Source organism: Dipodomys merriami, unplaced genomic scaffold, assembly GCF_024711535.1.
Source record: "Dipodomys merriami isolate MVZ:Mamm:240054 unplaced genomic scaffold, mDipMer1.0.p SCAF_11, whole genome shotgun sequence".
NCBI classification, from domain to species: Eukaryota; Metazoa; Chordata; class Mammalia; order Rodentia; family Heteromyidae; genus Dipodomys; species Dipodomys merriami.
The window spans coordinates 875,217-899,494 of NW_027202382.1; the positions used below are offsets into that span (position 1 = coordinate 875,217).

At 34.4% G+C, this 24,278-nt stretch overlaps 1 protein-coding gene across 4 annotated transcripts in view; it reads right to left on the reverse strand.

Moving 5' to 3' along the window:
- Window positions 1-24,278, reverse strand: part of Bnc2 (basonuclin zinc finger protein 2) — a 433,182-nt gene that overhangs the window by 149,273 nt on the left and 259,631 nt on the right. For all 4 annotated transcript variants that reach the window (XM_070007731.1, XM_070007722.1, XM_070007714.1 and 1 more), the window contains one exon: window positions 6,818-6,920. In XM_070007731.1, the coding sequence (XP_069863832.1) occupies window positions 6,818-6,920 (103 nt within the window). The remainder of the gene's footprint in view (window positions 1-6,817; window positions 6,921-24,278) is intronic.

Consider the following 24,278-nt stretch of genomic DNA (forward strand, 5'->3'; position numbering starts at 1 on the left):
GATAATCTTTTGAATATAGGCTTGTCAGATTTAGCAAACAAAAACATAAGCTAGCCAGCTAAATATACTTGGCATATACTTCAATTAAGAAAAAGAATTATTTGCATTTATCTGAAACTCAAACCTATTAGGACATTCTATTATTTTCTATTTGAGGAAGGGTCTTTGTAAAGGGTCTTTGTTTTAGTAATGTTATTCACCCTGTCCAAAATGCTGACAAAAATGAAACTACTGCCAAATTATAAAAAAGTTTGAAATTAATGGATTATATGAATATTAAGTCTTACAGCACATTAAACCGTAAAACTGGTTGTTACATGACTCCAAATTAACTTTATGCTCCTCACCATTTCCTGTGGCAAGGAACCAAAGGTTATTTGGCATATCCTGGCATGCTATTTTATGAATATTTTAAAAATAAATACTATTTACTGATGATATAGATGATGTAGGCTAAACCTGCAAATTTTACATTAAAAAATCTGGAGAGTTTTGAAAAAATCATAGAAAGTAGCTAGCTTGATGCACAAATAAAAAGTAATAATGTAGGACTATCTTTTTCCCATATGAATAGCTAGTAGTAAAATGAAATCATATTTTAGAACATAATAAAGAAAAGATCTCAAGAATTCTAGGGCAATAAGCACTCTTAAAGGCAGACATCGGACAAAAGAAGGAATGCTAGTATTAATTCAGATTATCTGGAAGTGCATGAAAATTTTAGCATGACACACGTTAGAAGAACACATCCTTTTAATGTGAAAATATTCTATAAAGACATTAAGTTTGCATTGAGAACACTGCTGGGGGATTCATTTACATTAAGCAATATATTTTTAAATTAACCATTTGTTCCCATTCTTGCCAAATGTTCAGTGGACATACCTATCACTCCTAGAAACAGTGAAATTGTTTCTTTTTTTCTGTTTTTAATTGGAGATGGATTCAAAAAGAGAAAGAGTAGTTTTTAACAAACCGTCATTTGGAGTAAAGATTACTGATTTAGTAGAGGGAAAATCTCTAAATAAATTACCTTCCTAAAATCTGCCCATCTCTTTTATCAAATACATAAATCCATCTTGTAAAACCTAATTTTCCAATTTGCATTGACTTATCAATTAAGTATTTCCTAAAACTGGTATTAAGTATATTTCTTTTATTAAACTATTTTACCTTTATTTTAATGGTTTAGAAAGTCTTCTTTTAAAATGTATGCATTATCCTGCCCATGTAATTGTAGCCCCTCTGTACAGTATGTTCTCAAATAAAATAAAATAATATTAAAAAAAAAAGAAAGTCTTCTTTTAGACTATAGACTATAAGTTAGTTTACAAATGATAAACAATATAAATGGTTTAGAAGGATCAGTTATAGTTTTCCTACTGGCAACACTTCTGGTTAAGCAGAGATCCCTCAAGAGAGAATAACTAGAAGAGAGTGTACTTTCTCCCATTCACCCCAAATGTCACCCCAACAAATAGGTATATTCTAGTAATATTTCCTATTTTCAAAACTATATAAAAATCAGGGCTGGGAAGGTGGTTCAGTGGTAAAGCGCTTGCCTTGCATGCATGAGGCCCTGGGTTCGATTCCTCAGCACCACATAAGCAAAAAGAAAAAAGCTGGAAATGGCGCTGTGGCTCAAGTGGTAGAGCGCTAGCCTTGAGCTGAAGAGCTGAGGGACAGTGCCCAGGCCCAGAGTTCAGGCCCCACGACCAGACGCAAAAAACAAAACAAAACAAAACAAAAAAAAAACTATATAAAAATCCTTGACTGATGACTCAAATTTAAGTGGTCAAACTACAACTCTAGAATCAAAACACAAGTGAATTGCTATTAACAAAGCATACCACCAATAAAGGTGGTACTATGAAAAAAGTGGTATTAATGCTCATATCCTGATAGTGTAATTTGCATTTGTGAGTCAAGAAAAGTTGAATGAAATCCTAATTACTTGATAGTCTAAAGTTGGGGAAGATCACCGTTCCAGACTGGTCTGGACAAAAAGTTCGTAAGATCTCTCATCTCACCCTATAAAAAAACTGGGTGTGGTGTTGTATGGGTATAGTCTCAGCTATATGAATGGGATAGATGGGCAGAGAAGAGTACAATGGAAGAGGTGACACTGATTAAGAAGTATTGTGCTCAAAAATTTACATGTTGAATTTAAACCCCTTGTACAACTATTTGAAGCTAATATAACAACAACAAGGATCACAATTCAGGAGGGTAGGAATAAAAATGTGAGATACTAATGGAGAAACTACAGCAAAACGGCTGGAGGTGTTCTTCAAGTGGAAAGCTTGCTTAGCAAGTACACTGACCTGAGTTCAACCCCAGTACCACACACATACACACACGAACACACAAAAATATTCAGTTTGTAGAACTTCTAATCCTAAGGCTCACTCAGATAATTTTAAGCAGATGAAGTAAAAACACAAGAAGACAATGTAAATACGAAGGAAAAATATAGCAGTGGTATGTGGCAGTGTGCTACATATGCTTTAAAGTCTTCAAACAGAAAAGAAACAAAATTAGAAATTCTGACCAATTTTTGGTCAATTAAGTTACTATAGAAGAGGGATAGATACTCTATACCAAAATACATTTGAATTAAAGATAGATTCAATAAACCTTGCTTTCCATTATCAAAGACAAAGAGCTAGGATTTATTTAAAAGAGGGACAGGTAGGAAATCTTTATTAGTTCAGTGGGAAAGACCTACTGATCTTCAAGACCTGTTTTAAACCCACCTCCATTCCAACTCAATAGTTCTCAAGAATTCAATGAAGAAATTTGTGAAGAGTCAAACCACCTACTAAGTAATTTCAAGACCCATGTTTTGAAGTATCATAATTAATCACTCTTTAATTTTTAAAATTACATTTTTCCTGAGGCTTTTGTAAAGCAATTAATGTCAACATCTCAAGCAGGCTTGAGAAGTAATCTGTAAGGCTATGAAGTAAGTGTCTGTAGTGCATGCACATATTATATAATGACCATGGAATCTAACATTTTAGTAATGAACTGATGCTGATAATAAAGGAGATATACAAAGACAGTTATTCAAAAGAATATGAACACTGAGCATTTGTTTTTCTTTGGGGGCCAGTATTAATTTTTTAATCATACAATTGCAGAATAACAGAATAATAGAATGTCTATAGTGTTATCATAAAACAGTTCCATGAAACGTATCCCAGTCACACTGCAATCTCATGAGAGTTCAGAGAAAAAAAATCATATACGACAAAGATCAAGTCAAAGTCACTTCCTCCTTGCTCCACACAAATTGTATGAGGCAGTCAGTAAGACTGTTGTGTTTTACCTCTGAGCAAAAACAACTGCAGACATGATTTCAGGATTTCTGTACAAAGGGAGGGAATGAAGCAATTAGTTGGAATGCTAGGGGCAAAATGAGTGGGCGCCCTCATCCTAATGCCAACTCAAAGGCTAGGAGCCAACCACTTGCTGTCATACTTGCCCTAATGAAGAGGAAAAGGTGGGTTCTGCATACCAACATATATACATTTTAAGTGGCCCTATTGTAAAGGAGAAAAGGTAATGATTGTGAGGGTAAAATTAGAATTAATTTTGCTTAGATCCTGGAAAAACCAAAATTATTATCCCAGAAACATAATTTCTAATAAAAAAGCAGTAGGCAAAGAAGAGTCTGCCATAACAGAAACATCTTATTGAAGATGAGTGAAAAAATCATATTGTTTAGAAAAAAATCTTTAAAATGATTACTGGCCAAGACGAAGTTATGTCATTCAGAAATGAAGAAATACTATATATTTTGTTTTACTACTAACACAATCTCCATGTGGAAGTTACAAAGATGAAACAACTCTAAATGTACAGTCAACTTTTGTCCTCACAAAGCTCTCATAGTAGATAGATGATGCTAATGAAAGAAGGCTTTAGGAAAAAATGGATAAATGAAAAGCCCTTCATTTAATAATTAATACCTCTTCAACTACTATCCATTTTTCTATTTTAACATGTAATATTTATTAAAGGTTTCATTTATTTTATCTTTAATTTTCACAATAAAGCAGAATTATTTGAAGTGGGGATGCTGAAGGATCAAACCTACTGTCTTGTATTTGCTCAAACCCACATACTACAATTGAGCTCCCCCCTCCAGGCTTTAAGCAGATATTATTATTAATCATATTTTATACATAAGAAAGTTAGGGTCATGTTGAATGATATGGCACTGAGGTGGCAGAACTAGGGTTTTGTGTTGTTGTTGTTGTTATTGTTGTTTGTCAGTTGGGGGACCTGGGCACTGTCCCTCAGCTCTTTAGCGCAAGGCTAGTGTTCTAGCACCACTTCTGGCTTTTTCTGCTTATGTGGTACTGAGGAATCAAATCCAGGGCTTCATACATGCGAGGTAAACACTCTACCACTGAGCCACCTTCCTAGCCCCAGAGCCAGGGTTTTACCTCAGAACTGTCTATGTCCATCCTACCTCCAAGCAGTTCATGATTCTTGCTGGGTTGAGAACATAAGCTCTATACCTATTATCTAAACAAAGCCAATACTTCAGACCACATACAATGGCATATGCCTATCAGCCTAGCACTGAAGATCCTAAGGAATGTAGCCTGGGGTACACAAGTGAGGCTTTACTTTCATACCATATACATATACCATGACCACACACACACACATATACCACACACACACACATATACCCCCTCAGGGAAATGAAAAATATCTGGGAAATGTAATGGGCTAGATTTTGTGCCCTCAAATTTAAATACTAAAGCCATATTCCTCCTATCTCCGAATGTAACTATCTTTCATGACAGGATCTTTACAGTTGATGAAGTTAAAATAAGATGCCCCCCAAAAAGGCAGGTGGAAGTTCTTTCCAAACACCACTGGAATCTCCAATCAAACTATATTTTTACCCTCCAATCAAACTATATAACCAAGTCACAAACAAAGGCTAAAGGCTGAGCTTATTTGTTTGGAGTGAGAGAGAGAGTCTCTTATTTGTTAACTTGATGGAGGCATGATTCTTCAAGAAATAAGAGACTTACAAGATTAAGGTTCCCTCTGCCCAGACCTGATCCCTAGTGCAGTTCCTTGTGGATAGGTCTTTCTCTAGATCCTTAACCTATGTTGATATGCAAACTGCTGTCTACCCATACAACATTTCTGTGTGTTTTATATGAAAACTTCATCAGGAGGGAAGAGGTGACATTGTCCAAGAAGAAATGTATTGTTTACCTGACAGATATAACTGTAATCCCTCTGTACATCACCTTTATAATAACATTAAAAAATTAAAAAAAAAATAAAACCTCCAGGATAGGTTTCAGTCCATGTAGCAACAAAAAAATAAAAGGGCACAGGAAGATTTCTTGAGTATGTGCCCAGAGAAGAAAAATTATGTCAAGGTGGGCATCTGAAAACCAGAAAGTCCGCTCTCAGAATAAAATCAGCCCTGCTGACAACAGGACCTTGGACTTCTATATCACCAAACAGTGTGAAAATGAAATTCTGTTGTTTATGTCACAGAATATATAGTATTTTGACATGGAAGCAAATTAGCAGAGGAGAAACACAGAAATCATCTAATGTAGCAACCCATGTAGACTGTAAATGTAACAGCAGCTTATTTGCTGTACAGGACTGGGTGAAAAAGTTCTTACAGACTCTAGTCTTGTTAATGAAGCAGGACATAATTCTATACTTGAAGGATATGGGATTCTGTGTATGTCACCCAAGCACACTCCTTCCAGTATTTCTTTTTATACTTTCTCTCAGAAAAACATGGCTGGAAGTTCCTCACAACTCTTAACACACATGCCCTAACAAGCAAGGTACATGATAAATTGAAAGAATTTCAAGACATGGCCCAGTGTTATTACCTCAGATCTTGCTAGAATAACATGACATTTATAAAAAATACAACCCACTGGATGTTTGGCACTACTTGGGAATGAAGAATATGTCCACTTAAGAGCCAATACCCCAGGCTGTCAAAAAAATCTCAAGCCAGGGTTTCTTTTATAAACATTTTCTATCGCTTAAAATTTTACAGTCTAGGAGGTAAAGAAAAATCTGCTTATTTCCAAGTCTCCTTTTGCCTGAACACAATAAACACAAACCATACACAGTAATACATAGTATGTTCAGGCAAAGCATGTTGGTAGCAAAGCCCTGTGCACCTGGCAAAGAATCTCGACAGTTACATCCTTCACTTAAGCCCCCCTTAGCCCCACAGCATCTACAAAGAGAGCACACTCCACCAACACTGACCGCCCCTAATTTAGGGCACACTGAAAGGGAGTATTTACAGATTACTTTTTCAGATACCAGCAAACAATGTTCCTGTTCACTCTCTAACCCGCCCCCCCCTGCTTAGACCATACAAAATTTTTAACATCTGGAAGGATAAACTCAGCCCCTAGCACATATGACAAGGGTGTGCAGTCATCGAGGAGCTCTCAGCAAGGAGAATTTGCCAGCTTCCTTCTGAGGGCCTGGCCCTGAAAGGCCAACTGTGGTATGTTTGAGTTTCCATCAGGCCTGGTGCTTGCTGGCTGCTGCTTGCTCAGTAAGAACCCCACAGACCAACTGTCCTATAAACATCTAGCCCTTCTGCTGAGAGCGGCCTGCCTAGCCTTCCTTTTTGGAGCTGAGAATATGCTGTTTGAGAGCCGCAGGCTCAAAGTTAACTAACACTTGGAGTACAGCTGACCGCTCTCTTCTCCAGGCCAGTGACTGCTCTTAAAAAAACACACATTCACAGGAACATAACAAGAACAGGAAGAGGAGCCCAGATTTTCCTCACCATGTGCCACCCAGCCATGTTTACACTGATCGCAAGTCCTCAGGTTAATCTTCCCTGGCTGAAAACATTCACACGTGCAGTTTACCAGTGTGCAACGGATGGCCTGAAAAATAAAGAAGGAGGAAAGATCAGCATCTGTTCAGAGGTATTCTGCTTTTTAACCATTTTAAATAAATAATGCCCATTTAATTTTGCAAGGCTTTTTATATTGGTAGAGGCCTAGGTAATTTTGAAAACAAATTTTGATATCATGAAAATCTCTTACAGGCCTAGGAATGTGGCTTAATGGTAGGGTGCTTGCCTAGCATGCATTGAGGCCCTGGATTAGATTCCTAGGAACCACATAAGCAAAAATAAATAAATAAAATAAAATTTAACAAAACCTCTTTTAAAAAAGAAAACAAAGTTTATTCATTGACATAAGATTTTAAATCATTCATAATAACATTAAATGGACGATTACATATTCTACAAGTAATAATGGGTTTGTAACAGCAGAGATTAAAAGGTGAAAAACAATATTGCTACTGATATTTTCATTTGTTTCTCTTCTTCAAAGGAATACAAACAACAACAAAAATACATCCTAAGAAGATAATTTTCAAGTAAAATGTGAAAGTAAAACATGGCAAATATTATTAAAATAATCCCATTTGCTGCATTTCATGTACATACTTTGCTAATCTTTCTGATGGATTTTAAAATATACTCCTGTGGATACAATACAAAATAGCCAATTTCTGTAATCATCTGTCACTTCCTAAATCCTAGAGCTTTTTTCCCTTTTACTTACTAATTTTATTTTCTTTACAATTTTGAAAAAAATGAAGCAATCCTTTTATTTTGTTTTTGTTTTTTTTTGTTGGTTATGAGGCCTGAACTCTGGGCCTGGGCGCTGACAGTGAGCTGATTTTCAGCTCAAGGCTAGCACTCTGCCACCTGAGCCACATCACCACTTCCAGCTTTTTCTGCTTATGTGGTGCTGAGGAATCAAACCCAGGACCTCATACAAGGCAAGGCAAGCACTCTACCACTGAGCCACCTTCCCAGCCCTCCTTTTATTTTAATAGTGATGTAAGGAAATAACTTTAAATGCTTTTAGACCAGATATAATACATGACATTTATATGAATATTTTATACCTGAAATAGTATATCTTAGAAAACTGATATACACACTCAAAAAAATCTTTCATTTCCTCACAATTACTTTAAAAGATCACCTCACTAGTTTATGAACCCATAGAAAATTAACATAAGTTGAATATAACTTTTCATGGATTAAAAAAAAATCTATGCTTAAGCTCTGTTCTACAGCTGGCCTGTGCTCCTGAAGTACAGTTAATAAAATTGTCTCACACATTTTAAGTTCTACTTTGTATGGAAATTCTGAAGACAGAAGAGATTCCATCTGATGATTCATAGATTAGCAATCTACTACAACTACCTGAACTGCCAGAAAAACATCGCTCTAGATATTACTGATCTGGAGGTGAGGGATGGCTTTGTTGAGTGGGGAAACTGAAGTTCTGCACTACACTTACATGCTCCAGAAGCCCACATTCCTGGGACTCTCGAGTTTTATATAAATCATCTCACAGGAAATAGTTTAGGTACTGTTAACATGGTTGGGACAGACTCAATTTACAGAGACTGAGACTTAATGAGCTTCTACTGTTCTCCGTGTTCTTGATCACAAATTTAAAGTAGTTTTCTTTCACTAATTAATTCTACTGGGTGTCTGTTTAGTTTTGTGTGTTGGAGTCCTCACTATAAATTCCTGTGGTACTCACTCCTACCCCTCATTTGCCTGTCTGCTCACTTCTAGGGAGACCCTCAACTGTATAAGCTGCTCGCTATTTCTGGGACCTCTCTTCCATTGTCAACTGTTCAATTATATATCAACTAAATTGCAATATTTTTGTTTTGTGCTTTAGTTATTAAAGGAGTATGAACTTTACAACTTGGGGGGAGGAATGAGAGAGGTAGGGGAAGGAAGGGATAGTAGGAGAAAAACAAAAGGCGGGTAACAGTGCTTGACAAGAAATGTATTCATAACTGTAACCACTCTTTACAATAAAATAAAATTTTAAAATAGGAATACATGAGTTATAAGGAGTTATAAGGAGATTTTTCTTCTGAAACTTATTTCAATTTCCATAACTTATTGACTGAACAATACATCAGAACATATTGGTTTGGAAATAGTTTCTTTACACACCGTGATTATTAATACTAACATCTGACTATATGATGATGCGAATGAATAAGGAGTTTATTATAAAATATTTCCACTAAAAACAAGATGCTTTGTAAACTATCCAATGATGTATTCAGATTTGGGAACTATATTAATATTAAAACATTTAAAGACTAGTTACGGAAACTTTCATAAAGGATTTTTTCAATGTTTTACAAAAATAAGAGAAGATATAATTTAAATTTTCATATATTACCTTTAGTTCTACTATAATAAGTCATTTCAAATAATTAATTTGGTGTTATTAATTATACTATAAAAGTTCTAATTTTGTATTATGTTTATATCACACCTTCAGCTTTAATGTTAGCTATGTTCAAGACTAGTACAAATTAAGACTAGAGATTTCATATGTACCTGATGTGTATATTATATATATGTTTACTGTATTTATATATATATATATAAACATACATATAATTCATTTTTGTTATTGGCTAAATCACTAATAACTCTAAATTAGTTTATGATTCATGTATTTTCCTAAATATATAATCTGGTACATATGGGAGTTAAACTTTTCAGATTATTATTCCTTTTTTATAAATTCTGCTCCTTTTGTACCTAAACATACAGACACTGGAACACCTCAAATCCTTCTATATATAAACACACAAGCACTAGAAGAGCCAATTTGTACCTCTATAAATTCCAGAAAGTCTATGTTTTAAGATTTATAAAGGATATGGTTGTTCCTTAAGGAAAATATATGTGTATATGTATATATATATATGTATATATACATATTTAAACAATATTCTCTAAATAAACATTTTGAGTAAAAAAAAACTATTGTGGCATCAAAGAAAGTTTTATTTGAAATAGCATTTTGGAAATGACACACTATTTATTCACAACAAAACAGAACCAAAGTGATCACTTGCCAACTCACCCACATTTTAAAAACATAAATTATCACAAAACTATCAAAGCTCGTTAAGCCTCAAAGACATACATGTGTGTCAAGGAGACAGCCGAAAAGAGCATAAAGAGAAGAGTTTTATTCTTGTGAGGATATTCAATTCACCCTGCCCTTCAGCTAAAGTCTGAGTACTTTCTATTCACAGAGAGGCATTCTGAACAAGACCAATGTCTATTTATTTCCCTGTCTGAACTACAAGCTCTGGAATCTTGGAGATGAGGAAAAAAGCAGATAATTCAGTCAAATGCTCCCACCTTTCTTTGCAGAGAGCAGCATTCTGGCTTGCTAATGCAGAGATCCATGACCCTATGTCATCAAGCCTGCCAGGGAACTCTCCCTCAATTCTTTCTTGATTACTCTCCCAACTCCTTAAGAATGAGAACAAATGTTCTTAATCTGAAATTTATTAAAAGTAAAAGTACAACTTTTGTACACCTACTTAAAAGGAATAAAATATATTAAAAATAAAAATGACTATTCTTTCCTCTTACCTTTACCATGCATTTTCCCATGCACTCAGCAACAATCCCTCCACTTCCTCATTACCACCTACATTTCATTTCTGCAATCTGACTCTACTCCATACATTCCTGAAACTGTGCTTCTTTTTAAGAGGCAAAGTTTTCATCACATCTGGATCCCTTTTTGCTAGTCTTCTCATCCTCTCATCACAAGTTAGTGCCACAAGCAGAGTTACCTTCATTCCGGAATGGGAGTGACTGACTATCCTAGTCTTTCTGGCAACAACTTCTCACTCTCTCTCCACTGTAAATAAATATAGGTGTTTCCCAAAGCCAAGCTCTTCATTCTTAATTTGTTACTTTCATCCTCTCCTACAGCTTCCAATATCATCACAAAGCAAAACTCATCACTTTGGAGCCAGACACTGTGTGTGTTTAGTGGCAGGAAATGAAAATGACAGTAGCAATGACACTGCAACTATGTCAAAAAGACAAGGAATGATGAATGTGAAGCAAGTGGTAATCTGCCTGGAAACATTGTAAAATCAGATTTAGAGCCTTGAGAAACTTTCCATGGATTATATTTGAATAATAATTTTTCCTTATGATCCTTCCCAGTGTTTTAAGTTTCACTCATACCTTGTAAAATGCTTAATGTCTATTTGGTCTTAATGAATAAGTAACCACTTTGACATACATAATGCCATATTATTCATGTTATAATCCTCTAAGTTGATCAGAAAGATTACTATTTTTGTTTTAATGCTCTTAAATGATATAATAGAGAGGAAGACAAATCACTCTGTTACTACTCAGTTTATTTCTATTACCTTTCGGAAAATAAAAGAAGCATACAATTAATATGTCATAAACATTAACATTCAAGAGTATATAAAAATGAAGCATGAGATATATACTTGTAGATCCATCTACTGGGAAGATTGAGGCAAAAGGGTATTATTTGAGTTCAAGAGTTCCAGAGCAGCATGAGCAACATAGCAAGGAAACCTATCTCAAAAGAAGAAAAAAAGGAAATCGAACTTACACACAGTAGGTTAACTTACTTTACAAAAATCAAAGATTTTCAGTAATACTCTTCTACTTGCATAGTAAATAAGAGTATATTTGGAATTATTGCTGGATGTGTTTCAAATCTCTATTCAAATAACGATAGGTAATTAAAATGGAAATCTCTAACTTTTTACATTCACAACTGACTTAAACTTAAAAATGGCACTTTCCAACAATGCGTAAGTTGTTGTTTCAGTTAATATCTATTACCACTCACAAACACAAGATTAATAAATCTTTTAGCTATTTTTAATTTGGAAACTCTTATCCAAGTTATGTAATACAAAATAACAAAAATAAAAAAGAAAGGAATTTTTAAAAAACACAGAAATTACAAACTCTGAAGATACAGACTGAGTAAAGGGGATGGCTTTTAAAATGAAATTCACTGCAGTTCTGGATTTGGAGTTCTTTTTGTTCTGTTGTCTTTCAAAATATACAAAAAATGCATTCCATTAACTTACTGGGCACTCTCTTCAATTGTTCATTAATTCTGACCAATCTCCTATCAATTAACTAAAGCACTTCTTAAATCCACTTTCTCACTTCAAAGGACAATTGGGTGAGTGTATAACTTGGATTATAAAATTTTACTTGAACAATTTAAAGATATTTAACATTTAAAATGTTGCTAAAATTAAAATTAAAGATATAGAAAAAGCTAATTATTAAACAGTGTCTTTATACATACTTGCTTCTGTAATGGTGATCCAATTTAGGTGTATAAACTAGCTGACTGTAATGATTACTAGTAACATGATGCATCTTTTTCATTTATAGCATAGACAATTATTGTTTGTTTGTGATGTTGGCAACAGGGCCTAGAATCTCAAGAATGCTTGGCAAGTACTATACCACTGAGCTATATATCCCTAGCCTATGAACTTCACTTTTTTTTTTTTTTTTTTACTGAACTGAGTAGTCTACTTTGAAGGTCATAGACAGATACCATAAATATGTAAAACTGACAAACTCTATGAAGATACAAAAGATAAATTTATGGTATAATTAGCACTCACTAATCAATCACTGCACATATTCACCTTTGAACATACATATGTCCCAGAAGGAATGTATGTATGGTCAAAATAATCTTTACACAAGATAGAAAAATGCTTCTTCAAATACTTCCGTTTTAAAAGGGTAATATGGAATAGAAAATTATCTTTCATGAATCTAGAAGCAAATTATTTTAGGATTTTCAAAAATACATGCAGTAATTGCAAAATATCAGTGGGTAAGACATATGGATAGAAAAGGCTTTCTTGTACATCATCAAAGAGATGGGACAGCATGTTTGCACACCCTATGCATGAGAGTCTACATACAAGGACTCTGAAGCATCTGTATCACAGAAATAATGATTAAGCCAGCAAATAATTCTCTGTCCGTTTGGGGACTTTGTTTTCCTTCTGTTTTAATATGACTGATACATAAAGCTAACTGAAAAGAAACAACTTCCAAAACAACTACTCTGAGTTGCAACTAAAACTTGAAAAAAATCTTTATTATCTTTGTAGGAGAAATTAGCGTTCAAACTTTGCTAGGCTATCATGCAACTTGAGCAAGGAAAAATTCCACATCTTCTAGAATGCAAAAATATATCCTACAACTATTGAGTTTATTTATGATATGAATTAAACAACTGCCTAAGAATTTACTCATATTAGTTACAAAACTCTTATCTCATGAAAATAAAAGAATACTCATCACCTACAACATTATGAGATTTTGCAATCAAGATTAAAATTTAGAAAAGATATGATCTGGACAAACATAGAGTATGGATGAGGTTAGAAAAGGCCTTCCAAAACCAAAAACCATCCCCCCAAAAACCTTTTCTTAACAACCTAAAAAGTCTATCTACCTCTATGAGAGAGTATTAATCAGTAAGGTAATATGTTTTCTGTATGTATGCAAAACTGCTTGAATAGGTAAGGAAAACAGAGTTTATAAATGTGATTATAAAAACTTACAAGCCAGAAACACTAATCTTGTGTGATAGAAACAGACCAGAAAACTTACAAATAAATTAACTTCTCACAAAAAGATCCTTACAATTGTCTAATTGTTTTCAATGTTCATGAAGAAATAGCTAACATGAAAATCATTTCTTTATTCTACATGCTTTGAAATTTCTTGGTATCTTTCCATTACAAAGTATTTAATTCAATTTTGTGAATGAATTAGAAGCCTTCCTGAATCCACCACCAACGTCAGAGGTATCGGTTTAAACAGCAGACAATGTGGTAAGCACAACAGGATGCGTAATTAAAAAATGATTAAATTTCAAACCAGGAGCTACTCTGGAGGCTGAGATCTAAGGATCAAGGTTTGAAGTAAGTTGGAAGAGGCAAATCCTTGAGACTTTTTTTTTTGCGGGGGGGGGGGGAGAGGAGGGGGTCCGGGGTCCGTCCGTGGGGCCTGAACTGCGGGGGGGGGGGGGAGAGGAGGGGGGGGTCCGTCCGTGGGGCCTGAACTCTGGTACTGGGCGCTGTCCTTCAGCTCTTCAGCTCAAGGCTCTACCACTTGAGCCACAGCACCACTTCTGGCTTTTTTTGCTTATGTGGTACTGAGGAATCGAACCCAGGGCCTCAGGCATGCAAGACAAGCGCTCTACCACTGAGCCACCTTCCCAGCCCCTCCTTGAGACTTCTATCTCCAATTAACCAGCAGAAGGCCTGAGGTAGAATTGCGACTCAAGTGGTAGAAAGCAAACATGAACGAAAATGTCAAGCCAAAGTGTGAGGCCCTGAGTTCAAGTCCTAACATTCATGCACAGGTGTGGACACGGAAACGGAAACACAGCTCGCGCACATACACACACACACACACACACACACACACACACACACACACACATATACACGTGTATTGTAGAAAAAAATAAAACAAGAATGGACATTTTCACAATAAACATATCCAAAATAATTGTGAGATTTTGGGAGATTAACTAGGGAAAGTTGGTCCTCTAACACAATTCATGTTAAAAATCACAATTCATGTTAAAAATGAATTTCTCCTTTTAAAAAAGTACTGTCTCCTTCACATAGCCAATCAATAAACAAAATATAATATAATATATAGCAATGTAACAGTTATATAAATAGTATTTTATACAACTAAATGTATTTAGTTATTAATATGTAAAATAGTGAATATATTTTACATAATGATCTATCATTTGGCCATAATGATACATGACGAAACATTTAAAAAAATCTCTTGAATCATTTTACAACGTTAAAAATAAAGGAAGTCATTAAAAATGCTATATAATATCATTCATATGAAATGTATACACCAGGAAATTTAAATTTTAGGAAGCACATTAGTGGTTGCATAAGGACTGAAAGGGGTTAGAGGAAGTCACAGTTAAAGGGTATAGTTTGGGTTGCTGGTTTTTTTGTTTTTGAAGTGATGAAAAACTTCCAAAACTAACTGTGGTGACATCAAAAATAGTGTGCTTTTAATAGGTAGAATGCATGGTATATGAAAGACAGCTTAAAGTTATTTAGAAAGGGAGGGAGATTCTATAGTGCTACTTTCGTTCCATGATGCTAAACCATTTTTTATAAAATAGTCTTCCTCAGGAAACATAGTACATCATGATATCTATCTTTTACCTAGTAGGTATTCAATAAATTTTGAAGGAATTAATAAATGGGATCTAACCATGGGAATTTCACTACTGCTTATAAGTTTAGAAAACATTTCAAAACATTTCCTTTTTTTATAAACTATTAAAACTTTACATGCTCATTTAAAAACTGACATTTTTAATAAGTATCACAATGTCATTTTTTTCTATCAAGACATCCTTCAAAAATTTGGGAGTTAAAACCCTCTCTATAATAATATTCAGCAATATTAATACAAAAGGTTCTAAAATCCTCTAAGAGAATTTACTTACTTTTACTTCAATGATAATTGCAAATTCTGTCTCATATATATCTATATGAGACCATATATATAAATATATATTAAATATATTTAATATCTATAACCCCAACATTCCTCAGTTCACTGTGATAGAAAAAAATTAGTTCAGTCAGAACAAATTTAGTTTTTCTTGGGGGGGAGGGAAAGAAGGAAAGGCATAAGCTTGTGGTTGTATCTTTTTATGACTGTGAATGTTCCTGTGAGTCCCTGAACACAGAAACACAAACAGGAAGAAAGGGACAGACAGAAGCACATAAATCTTCAGACATAGATCAAATGAGCATCTGTAGTCATTACCTCACGATCACAGCCCACTATCAATTGACATGAGGAAGACCCCATTTAAATAATTTAGGAGTTCAGAGTACAAATCAACAGCGGGATATAGCCAATTACATAAAGAAAATACTCATACTTTCATTGCATCAAAGCATATGCAAGCTTTGGAGTATGGATGTGTTTTCCTCCAATTAAATCAGGCCTATGGTAATACAAACTATTCTGTTAGGCAATTAGTTATATTAGAGAAACAGGAAATGGAAGACATTTCAATTAAGATGTTCTATTTATTGCTGTATATGTACAATTTTTTACAAACTACTTAGGAAACTCTAACATAACTAAGAACAAAACATTCTTTCTGTGTATATATACCTATTGTCTAATTGAAAATAAAGGGTTAACTCATCACAGAAAAAGTAACTGCATTATTCTAACTATTCTCAACACACTTACAGAATGTCTAACTACATATATAGAGCCAAAGTACATCTGATATCATCTGAACAGTAAATAATAATCAGCTCATTTTACCTTAATGTTAAATCAGCACTCCCATTGATATACATTTTATTCATTTTCACTAATGCAATTTGAAAGGTTGTAATGTGATTACATTTCTCTGCGGCATTCATGAAAATAATTACTAATATGATAGGAAAGACATTAATAAGGAAAGGACTTATAATGAGATAAAAAAGATTTATAAACCTTTAAACACTTCACCACACACACACACACACACACACACACACACACACACACACACACACACACACACACACACACACACACACACACACACACACACACACACACACACACACACACACACACACACACACACACACACACACACACACACACACACACACACACACACACACCCTACTCCTCATTAAGCCAGAAAAGATAAAGCCTAAATTCTAATACTTCAGAAGCATCTCAAAATCATGAGAAATATGTTTGATTTTTGTGATCCTCACATACTTTGGTGACCAAATACACAGGTAGAATAGTAACTCAAAACTTGTCCCAAAATGAGATGTTAAGACTTCATTTTAAGTCAATGGTATAAACCCGTCTTAGATGCTACGTGGAGGACTTCTTTAAGAAAGTAGTTCCTAGGGTGGGAGGACAGCTGAGTGGTAGAATGTTTGCCCTGGCCTACACAAGCCCCTGGGTTTAATTTCCAGCACTGTTTCAAAAAAGAGAGAGACAGAGTAGGCAGGCAGGCAGGCAGGCTAAACTCTTCAGCTTCAGTATAAAAAAGCTGACCACATTATTTCAAATGCCAAAGCACTGTAATCAATCCATATACCAAGCAAGAGCATAAGGTAGATGACCTTTTAACTAAATTTACTCCTGTAGGTTTGTGAAAAATTCACCCCACTGTAGTAACAAGGGAGGAAAGTTGTTGCATTTTAGAATTCATCATTTCAAATGACAACTGATTACCCAAGCCAATGAAGGCAGTCTTTGTAAGACTAATAATAACCCATGTTTGTATAGTGCTATGAAGCTTGTGTAATATTTCAAATACATTCTCATACTTAATCACCAAAATCCCTGAAATTAGAGATTTTCAAACAGCAGAAAAGATGCTCTGAAATGTCCCTAAATGGCCACAGCTATTGAGTTGGCCACTTTCCACTCTGTCTGCATATGAAAAGAAAGCAGAGATAATCCTCCTTGCTACCCCATACACAATGAGATTTCCTCAGACTTTTTTCAATTCCAATAAGCGATGTGAACAGAACTACAAAGAAAGGAAATGGGAAAAGTAAGGGTTTATGCAATTTAAAGTGAAGACAACTGCTAAGCCAGCAATTAACAATTTACACTAGGATTTTCTACAAACAGTGGTTGGTTTATTATGGATAAAGAAAGTGACTCAGAACAGTATTTTATGTTGTCTTTAAATGGTATTAAGAAATTCCAAATGTCAAATCAAAAATAAGTAAGACAAGATATTCCTAAGAAGTCTTGGCTTATTATATAGCATCTTGCCTACCTGCCTTGGGAATGCCCATTAGTAACATGTATCAACAAGCATTCTAACATTTTCTATTGTATATATACTAGTACAATGTAATTGTCTCTGATAAGATGAGAATATTCTTCTTTGCCTGAAAGCAGGTATCACCACAGGAATCATACTATTACAAATAATGATAATTATATGATGAACAGTCTGTGTGCCCCTTATACGTTATTTATGTTAGGTCGTTGGTTCCCCAGGGGTCTGAGCTGAGACCCATGCTGGCTTCATTAGAGCTTCATATAAATCAATGAAAGCACATCTCCATTTTACCAGTGGCTAAGAGTCACTAGGATTTTCCCAGTGAAACCTCTCAGGTAATACATTTTTTAAAAACACAAATATAATGTTCTCATTTCTTCTAAAATATAGTTTTCTCAAATTCAAAGGACTAAATTCAGATGCTCAGAGAAATCCCACAAATTTCTATGGAATCTGTAAGTATCTGAGGGTAAAATGTGCCCTAGAGTTTTGAAAAAACATTATTCTCTTTTTTCTTATAGTTTATAGAAGAAGACAGGAACGAACAGTCATCTAGCTACTAACAAATGCTTCTACATCACTGAACAAATTGAGAGACCTATGAAATTGGTGGTCAGGAACTTTGAGCTAACTCTTGAAAAATGAAGAAATAAATAGAAAGCCTGGTATTAAAAAAAAAAAAAAAGAAGGGAGGGGAGCCTTCCAGAACAATGTTAATGTCATCTTGGGCATGTGGACCGAGTTCACATATGTGTCAGCTGAATCAACATAATGGGCTATAACAGCTTCGAAGCAGCTAATATGGTCCATTGGGTCAATAATCCGTGAACTAAGAAGGATTTACTTGATAGACTATAAATGGTTCATAAGAACTCAAGAATCACTCCATCAGATCAAAAATCCAATTTTCATATGGTGTCTTCTTACAAATTAGTCAAAAGAAAGTAATGACTCTGAAGGACTTCAAGGTCTATCAGTTAAAAATTCATGTTTTAAAGAACAGTGTAGAGAAGGACGGAAAATTTAAATGTCTTTTCTGAGTAGGGGGAGGTGGGTGAATCCTGGTTTCTAAGGCCAAAATACATTTTCTTAAGGAAAGCTAATATACAAGATGAACTATCTAAAGAGCATTTCACAAAGTTCATTCAAGGTGCAGTCATGTTAAAATTGCTAACAATTGAAATACATACATCATGTATATTGATAGCCTTTCTCCCCTTACATATCTATATGCACTAAGTAAATATAAAAATACTATTTCTATATCTACTATATCTCCAAAACAAAGATAGGTATTTTATTTTTGCTTCTTTGCTGCATTTGTATCACAGGTCTGCTATGAGAGACCTGGAGAGATATTGAGGATAGACTATGGATATCTGCAAATTTTCATTTTAAAAGCAAGAAGAACATACAACAGATAAACAGTATAAACTACAAAAGATAAGCAGTAAAAATAGTTGTATCCTAGAATATGTTTTCAGCACTCAAAACACAAGTCCAGGGTTTACAGGTAACTGCTTTTGCTCACTCTAGACTATGAAAACAGAAGCCTTTATTCTGTTTGTGGATTTCATTACCTATTCATACTAGCTGATAGTGGCAGTAGATGTTTTTTTTTCTTTAAAGCAAGCCTATCTATGTGAATCATTGCATTTACTATAGTTTATGGCAACAAAGAACAGAGGAGAAATGCTCCAAAAAATAACCCCGTAATTAAACTCTTAAGAAAGAATGCCTTTACCAGGGAAGAAAATGTGATCTATTACATCTCTCTCAAAATGCTATTAGCCTCCCTTCATCATAAGGACAAGAAAGAATCATTTCTTTTTCTTTATACAGGGGTAACACTGAATAAAATAATAGATGTTTCCACATCAAGATACATTAGCTATTGACATAAGCTCAGTCCTCTTAACTTTTACACAAGGGGAAGAAAAATTCCGATAATTCTGAAATAGACAGATAAAACTTTTCTCTGTGGCTATAGCCATGTACTATTATGTATAACTGCTTATTTTTAAAAAGAGCCTTATTGGTGCTCTCTGAAGGATTTTCTTTTATACATTGCTTTATCCTATAATTTTGTCCCTGTTGGGCACGCTGCCTAAATTTAAACACAAACAGTCAAGCAATGAAGAAACATTAACACATTTACTGTGAACAAAAACTCCCAGTTGTACAGTGAAATTTTAATACATTTCAACTTATCTCTTTTACTAATGGGGAGAGTACAAACCCTGCAGGAATTCGCTCTGCAAACTGGTAATTACAGTAGACTCACTTTTTTATAATGCATATGTATAGTCACACACACACACACACACACACACACACACACACACACATATACACACACACACACACCCTGGCTGCCCTTTTGATGTAAGTTACAATAGAAATATTTTTGAAAATTATAAAAATCTATAACAATGCTAAAGGAACACATTATTTCATGGAAAAGAGTCCTTTAACTCTGAATATGTGCACAAATACACATACTTAACTGTGTGTTTTATACAACAGAAGTAGAGAGTTTTATCTGTATCACTTTTATGTCGTTTACCCTTATAATCTTAGCATATAGGATAAATCTGCTACTACTGTAGAGTCAGTTGTGGCTTTAAATATCATAATTTACTTATCACATAAAGGTGATATTCTTTCATTTGTGCTTAGGTTTCCAACTTTATAATCTGCACTTTTGAGGATTTAAGTCTTTATTTCAAAGTATCATTGAATTCCTTCATTAGATAATGAAGGACTACAATCCAACCATTTGTCTCAAGGCAGGAATAAGTGCCTCTACAGGAAGAGATTCTATTTGCCCACCTGCAGAGGATAAATCCTAAACACTGGAAAGTGAAATTACTAGAACAGAAAACTTTAAAACAAGTCAAGTAAAATCTAAGGCATCCAGACTGCTAAGAAACTGTATAATTTATGCTAACCTCACATTTCTAAATATTATCACATGGTGGTAGAAAGCAACAGATAAAACTTTCATGTGGACATAACTTTGCAAAATTCTATGAATTCCAAAAAAATAGATAATGCTCCTAAAGTATCTATTTATGACTGGGTATTAACTACAAATTCCAAAGATAACTGTCTGAAGATAAAATCTATAACATTCATATGAAATATCTAGCATGTTTTCTTCACCATAATACACAACTGTTGTGTAAAAAAATCACTGCCAGTGCCTCCTAATTCAGGTGAAAATAAAAGGCTCAGCTCTGGCATAATGGATACACAAGGAAGAGGAAATCTTAGAGACACTGAAAGGAGGGAGCTACCTCTCTCTCAGGCAACAAGTACAACTGTTCTATGCAATTCCAAATGCAGATCTTTCTGTCAGTACAGAAAAGTAAACCTTCTAAACATTACCCTCTCCCTAGTCCTGAAAGTCCTTTTTATCTTTGTGTGCCTGAATCTTAAAACTAAAATAAAAAGACTTATTCCAGCTCAAAAATCAGACATTAACATCATAGGTAATATATATTATATATTATGTAATACATAGTATATATAATAAATATAAACATACATCTCTATGTATGTATCTATGTATCTATATCTATTTCCCTAGGCAAAATCAACTACTTCTATCTAAAATTGAAATGATACACTTCCCATTCTGTGAAAAGCCAAATTTCTTTCCCCTTCTCCTTCTTATCATAAAAGTTGGGCATAAATATAAACACATAAACGACACGAGTCCACTTTAAGAAGAGAAACACATAAAATTTAGTCTCTTGCCAGGTTCATGCCTATAATCCTCAAGAGGCTGAGAACTGAGGATGGTGTTTTAAAGCCAGTCCAGGCAGGAAAATCTGTGAGATTCTTAACTCCAATTCCAAAAAAAGCTGGAAGTTGCACTCAGGCCCAGAGTTCAAGTGCCACGACCAAAAAAAAAAAAAACAAAAAAAAGCTGGAAGTGGACCTGTGGCTCAAGTGTTTGATATAACACTAGCCTTGAATGAAAAAAGCTCAGGGACAGTGTCCAGGCCCTAAGTTCAAGCCCCAGGACCAGTACAAACAAAATAAAACAAGTTTAATCTCTGCAACATGCTTTCATGCTATTCACACTATAAACATGGAATATGTGGTGTATCATGAATAAATCATTCATCTACTACCTCACAGAAAGTCCTTGAAGTTATGAAATATAAGTATATATAAGTTTTAAAACTGTACTTTCTACTCCTTTACTGAATTTTAAAGGCAGAGAGCAGAGATATGAGACTGTCAACAATATTCAAAAAATTGTAAGGATTAAGTCCTAACTCATGCTATAGATTCTTAACCTTCTTCAGATCAAAAGAAATAGACATTTAATATTCTCTTTCCACTGTTGCCAGACATTGAGATGGCTATGAGCAAAAATATATAGCCTTATGTGACAGAAGACATCCCTTCTAATACCTTCTCCCTCAACTTATCTTTCTGAAAAAGTAAAGAATACTTCGAGAGTTAATTTAAATTCTTTGCACAGCCTGGTGAAATCCTCCTGATTTTCTTACTTAACATAGAAAAGAACCAAATAATTTAAAGATGTTTTTCTTTGTTGTTTTTGTTTTTAATGTACTATGTGATTTCTTGTTTCTTTCATGTGTTCTTTTCCTTATGGTTTATCCCCTGGGTATTGTGTATACGTTTATCTGAATTAGGGAAGGGAAGGGGGAACAACAAAATGGTGAGACAAAGGATAAAGTGGGAACCAAGCAACAGTGATACAAGATAATATGTTAGAAATGTACAACTGGGGAAGAGGGTGCTGAGGGGAGGGAAAATGGAAGAAAAATGAGGGAGAGGATAACAAGTTGGACAAGAAATGTACTCACTACCTTATGTGTATAACTGTAACCTCTCTCTATATCGTCTTGACAATAAAATTAAAATTTAAGAACAATCAAATGTTTAAAGAATCTTGGCTAGTGGATGGTGAGACATGAAAAACAAGTAATACACTAAGATAAGCTCAATATTAATTTTCTTTTTGTATCAGGGCTTGAACTAGGGGCTTGAAGTCAGGTTCTGGACACTGTCACTTCTTCACTTGAGCTCCAGCTCCACTTCCAGCATTGTGGTGGTTAAATGGAGATAACTGTTTAGACTTCCGTGTTTAGGTTGGCTTCAAACTGGGATCCTCAGATTGGAGCCTCCTAAGTAGCTAGGATTACAGGCATGGACCACTAGTACCTTGCAAGATCATATGGACTTGTTTCACTGTTAGTATAGAAGGACATGCTCATATAATATTGAATGAACAAATAAATGCATACAATCAAGAATTGCTGCTCTATGAACAATTATAAATGAAACCAACATTTGTTGCATTTATCAATCAAATTTAGAACTATGACATATCTAAGAAAACTGTATGTATTCTCTGTTATATAAACCAATAGGGTCCTTAAATAGATACCCACAGATACTGTTTATGAAACCAGACATGAGCTGGATTTGTGCAAAGTACCTCATGGTTTCTACTCTATTGGCATAATTAGTATGTTCCTCTTGAATGAACTATAGATCAGGAAAAGCACACTTCAATATGATTTTTGCTGAAACATTATCTGAATATCCATATAGCTGGCAGTGAACATGCTTTAATATTTTATGTGTGGTCATATGCAGTAAATGTGAGGCCATTATTTTTATTGTAAAGTATATTACCTGTGTTCAAATTGTTTAACACTGACACAAAGCTGCCAGATGGTCTGCTTCAAAAATAAAGTGAAAATGGTAGAATTTTAAATGAGTATGCATTTGCTCAGTAGTATTTTCTTTCAGAAAAGTGATCAGAAAATTTTAGAGTGAAGGCTCACAATACTCATCTAGCCATATTTTAGCTGCTAAAGTTATTATTCCATTGAAAAGTAATTTTGATTCTGTGTCTAAAGTAATTAAAGTACTAAGTTTCCCCTAGTCAATTTAATTTTTTAAAAGTTAAAAATGATGGGGGCAGAAAATTCTCTAGTGTTAGAAGTAGTAGAAAGTGGTGGTGTTATCAACTAATAAAATTAGTTTGGGAATGAGGCTATTGTACCTGAGTCAAGATCAAAGTTTTGCATACAAAGATCAGGTATTTTTCCTGAGAAAACAAAACACAAAGTTGAAAAGAAATATAAAATGTAAAGTAATGCCTCCATTGTGAAGCTGTGTCTTACTTTAACTTAAGATAATAAAAATAGTGATGGTGTATCTTTTGTTATATAGACATCTTTTGGAGTAAGAGAAGTCTATCAATTGAAAGTCTATCAATTTATCTAAATGCTGAGAAAATAAGGTTGCACTACACCATTTCATCTTCCTTAGCTGTGGGCCAAATGCTCTCCAGAGCAAAATAAAACCATCATCTATTCAATATAAAGAGAACAGGTATAAGTCAGGGTCATCTATAGAGGTATTCCACAATCAATTAACTGGAACTTCAAGATCACTTGTACAACTCTAAAAAACAACAACAACAACACTTTCCCCCTCAGATTTTGCACT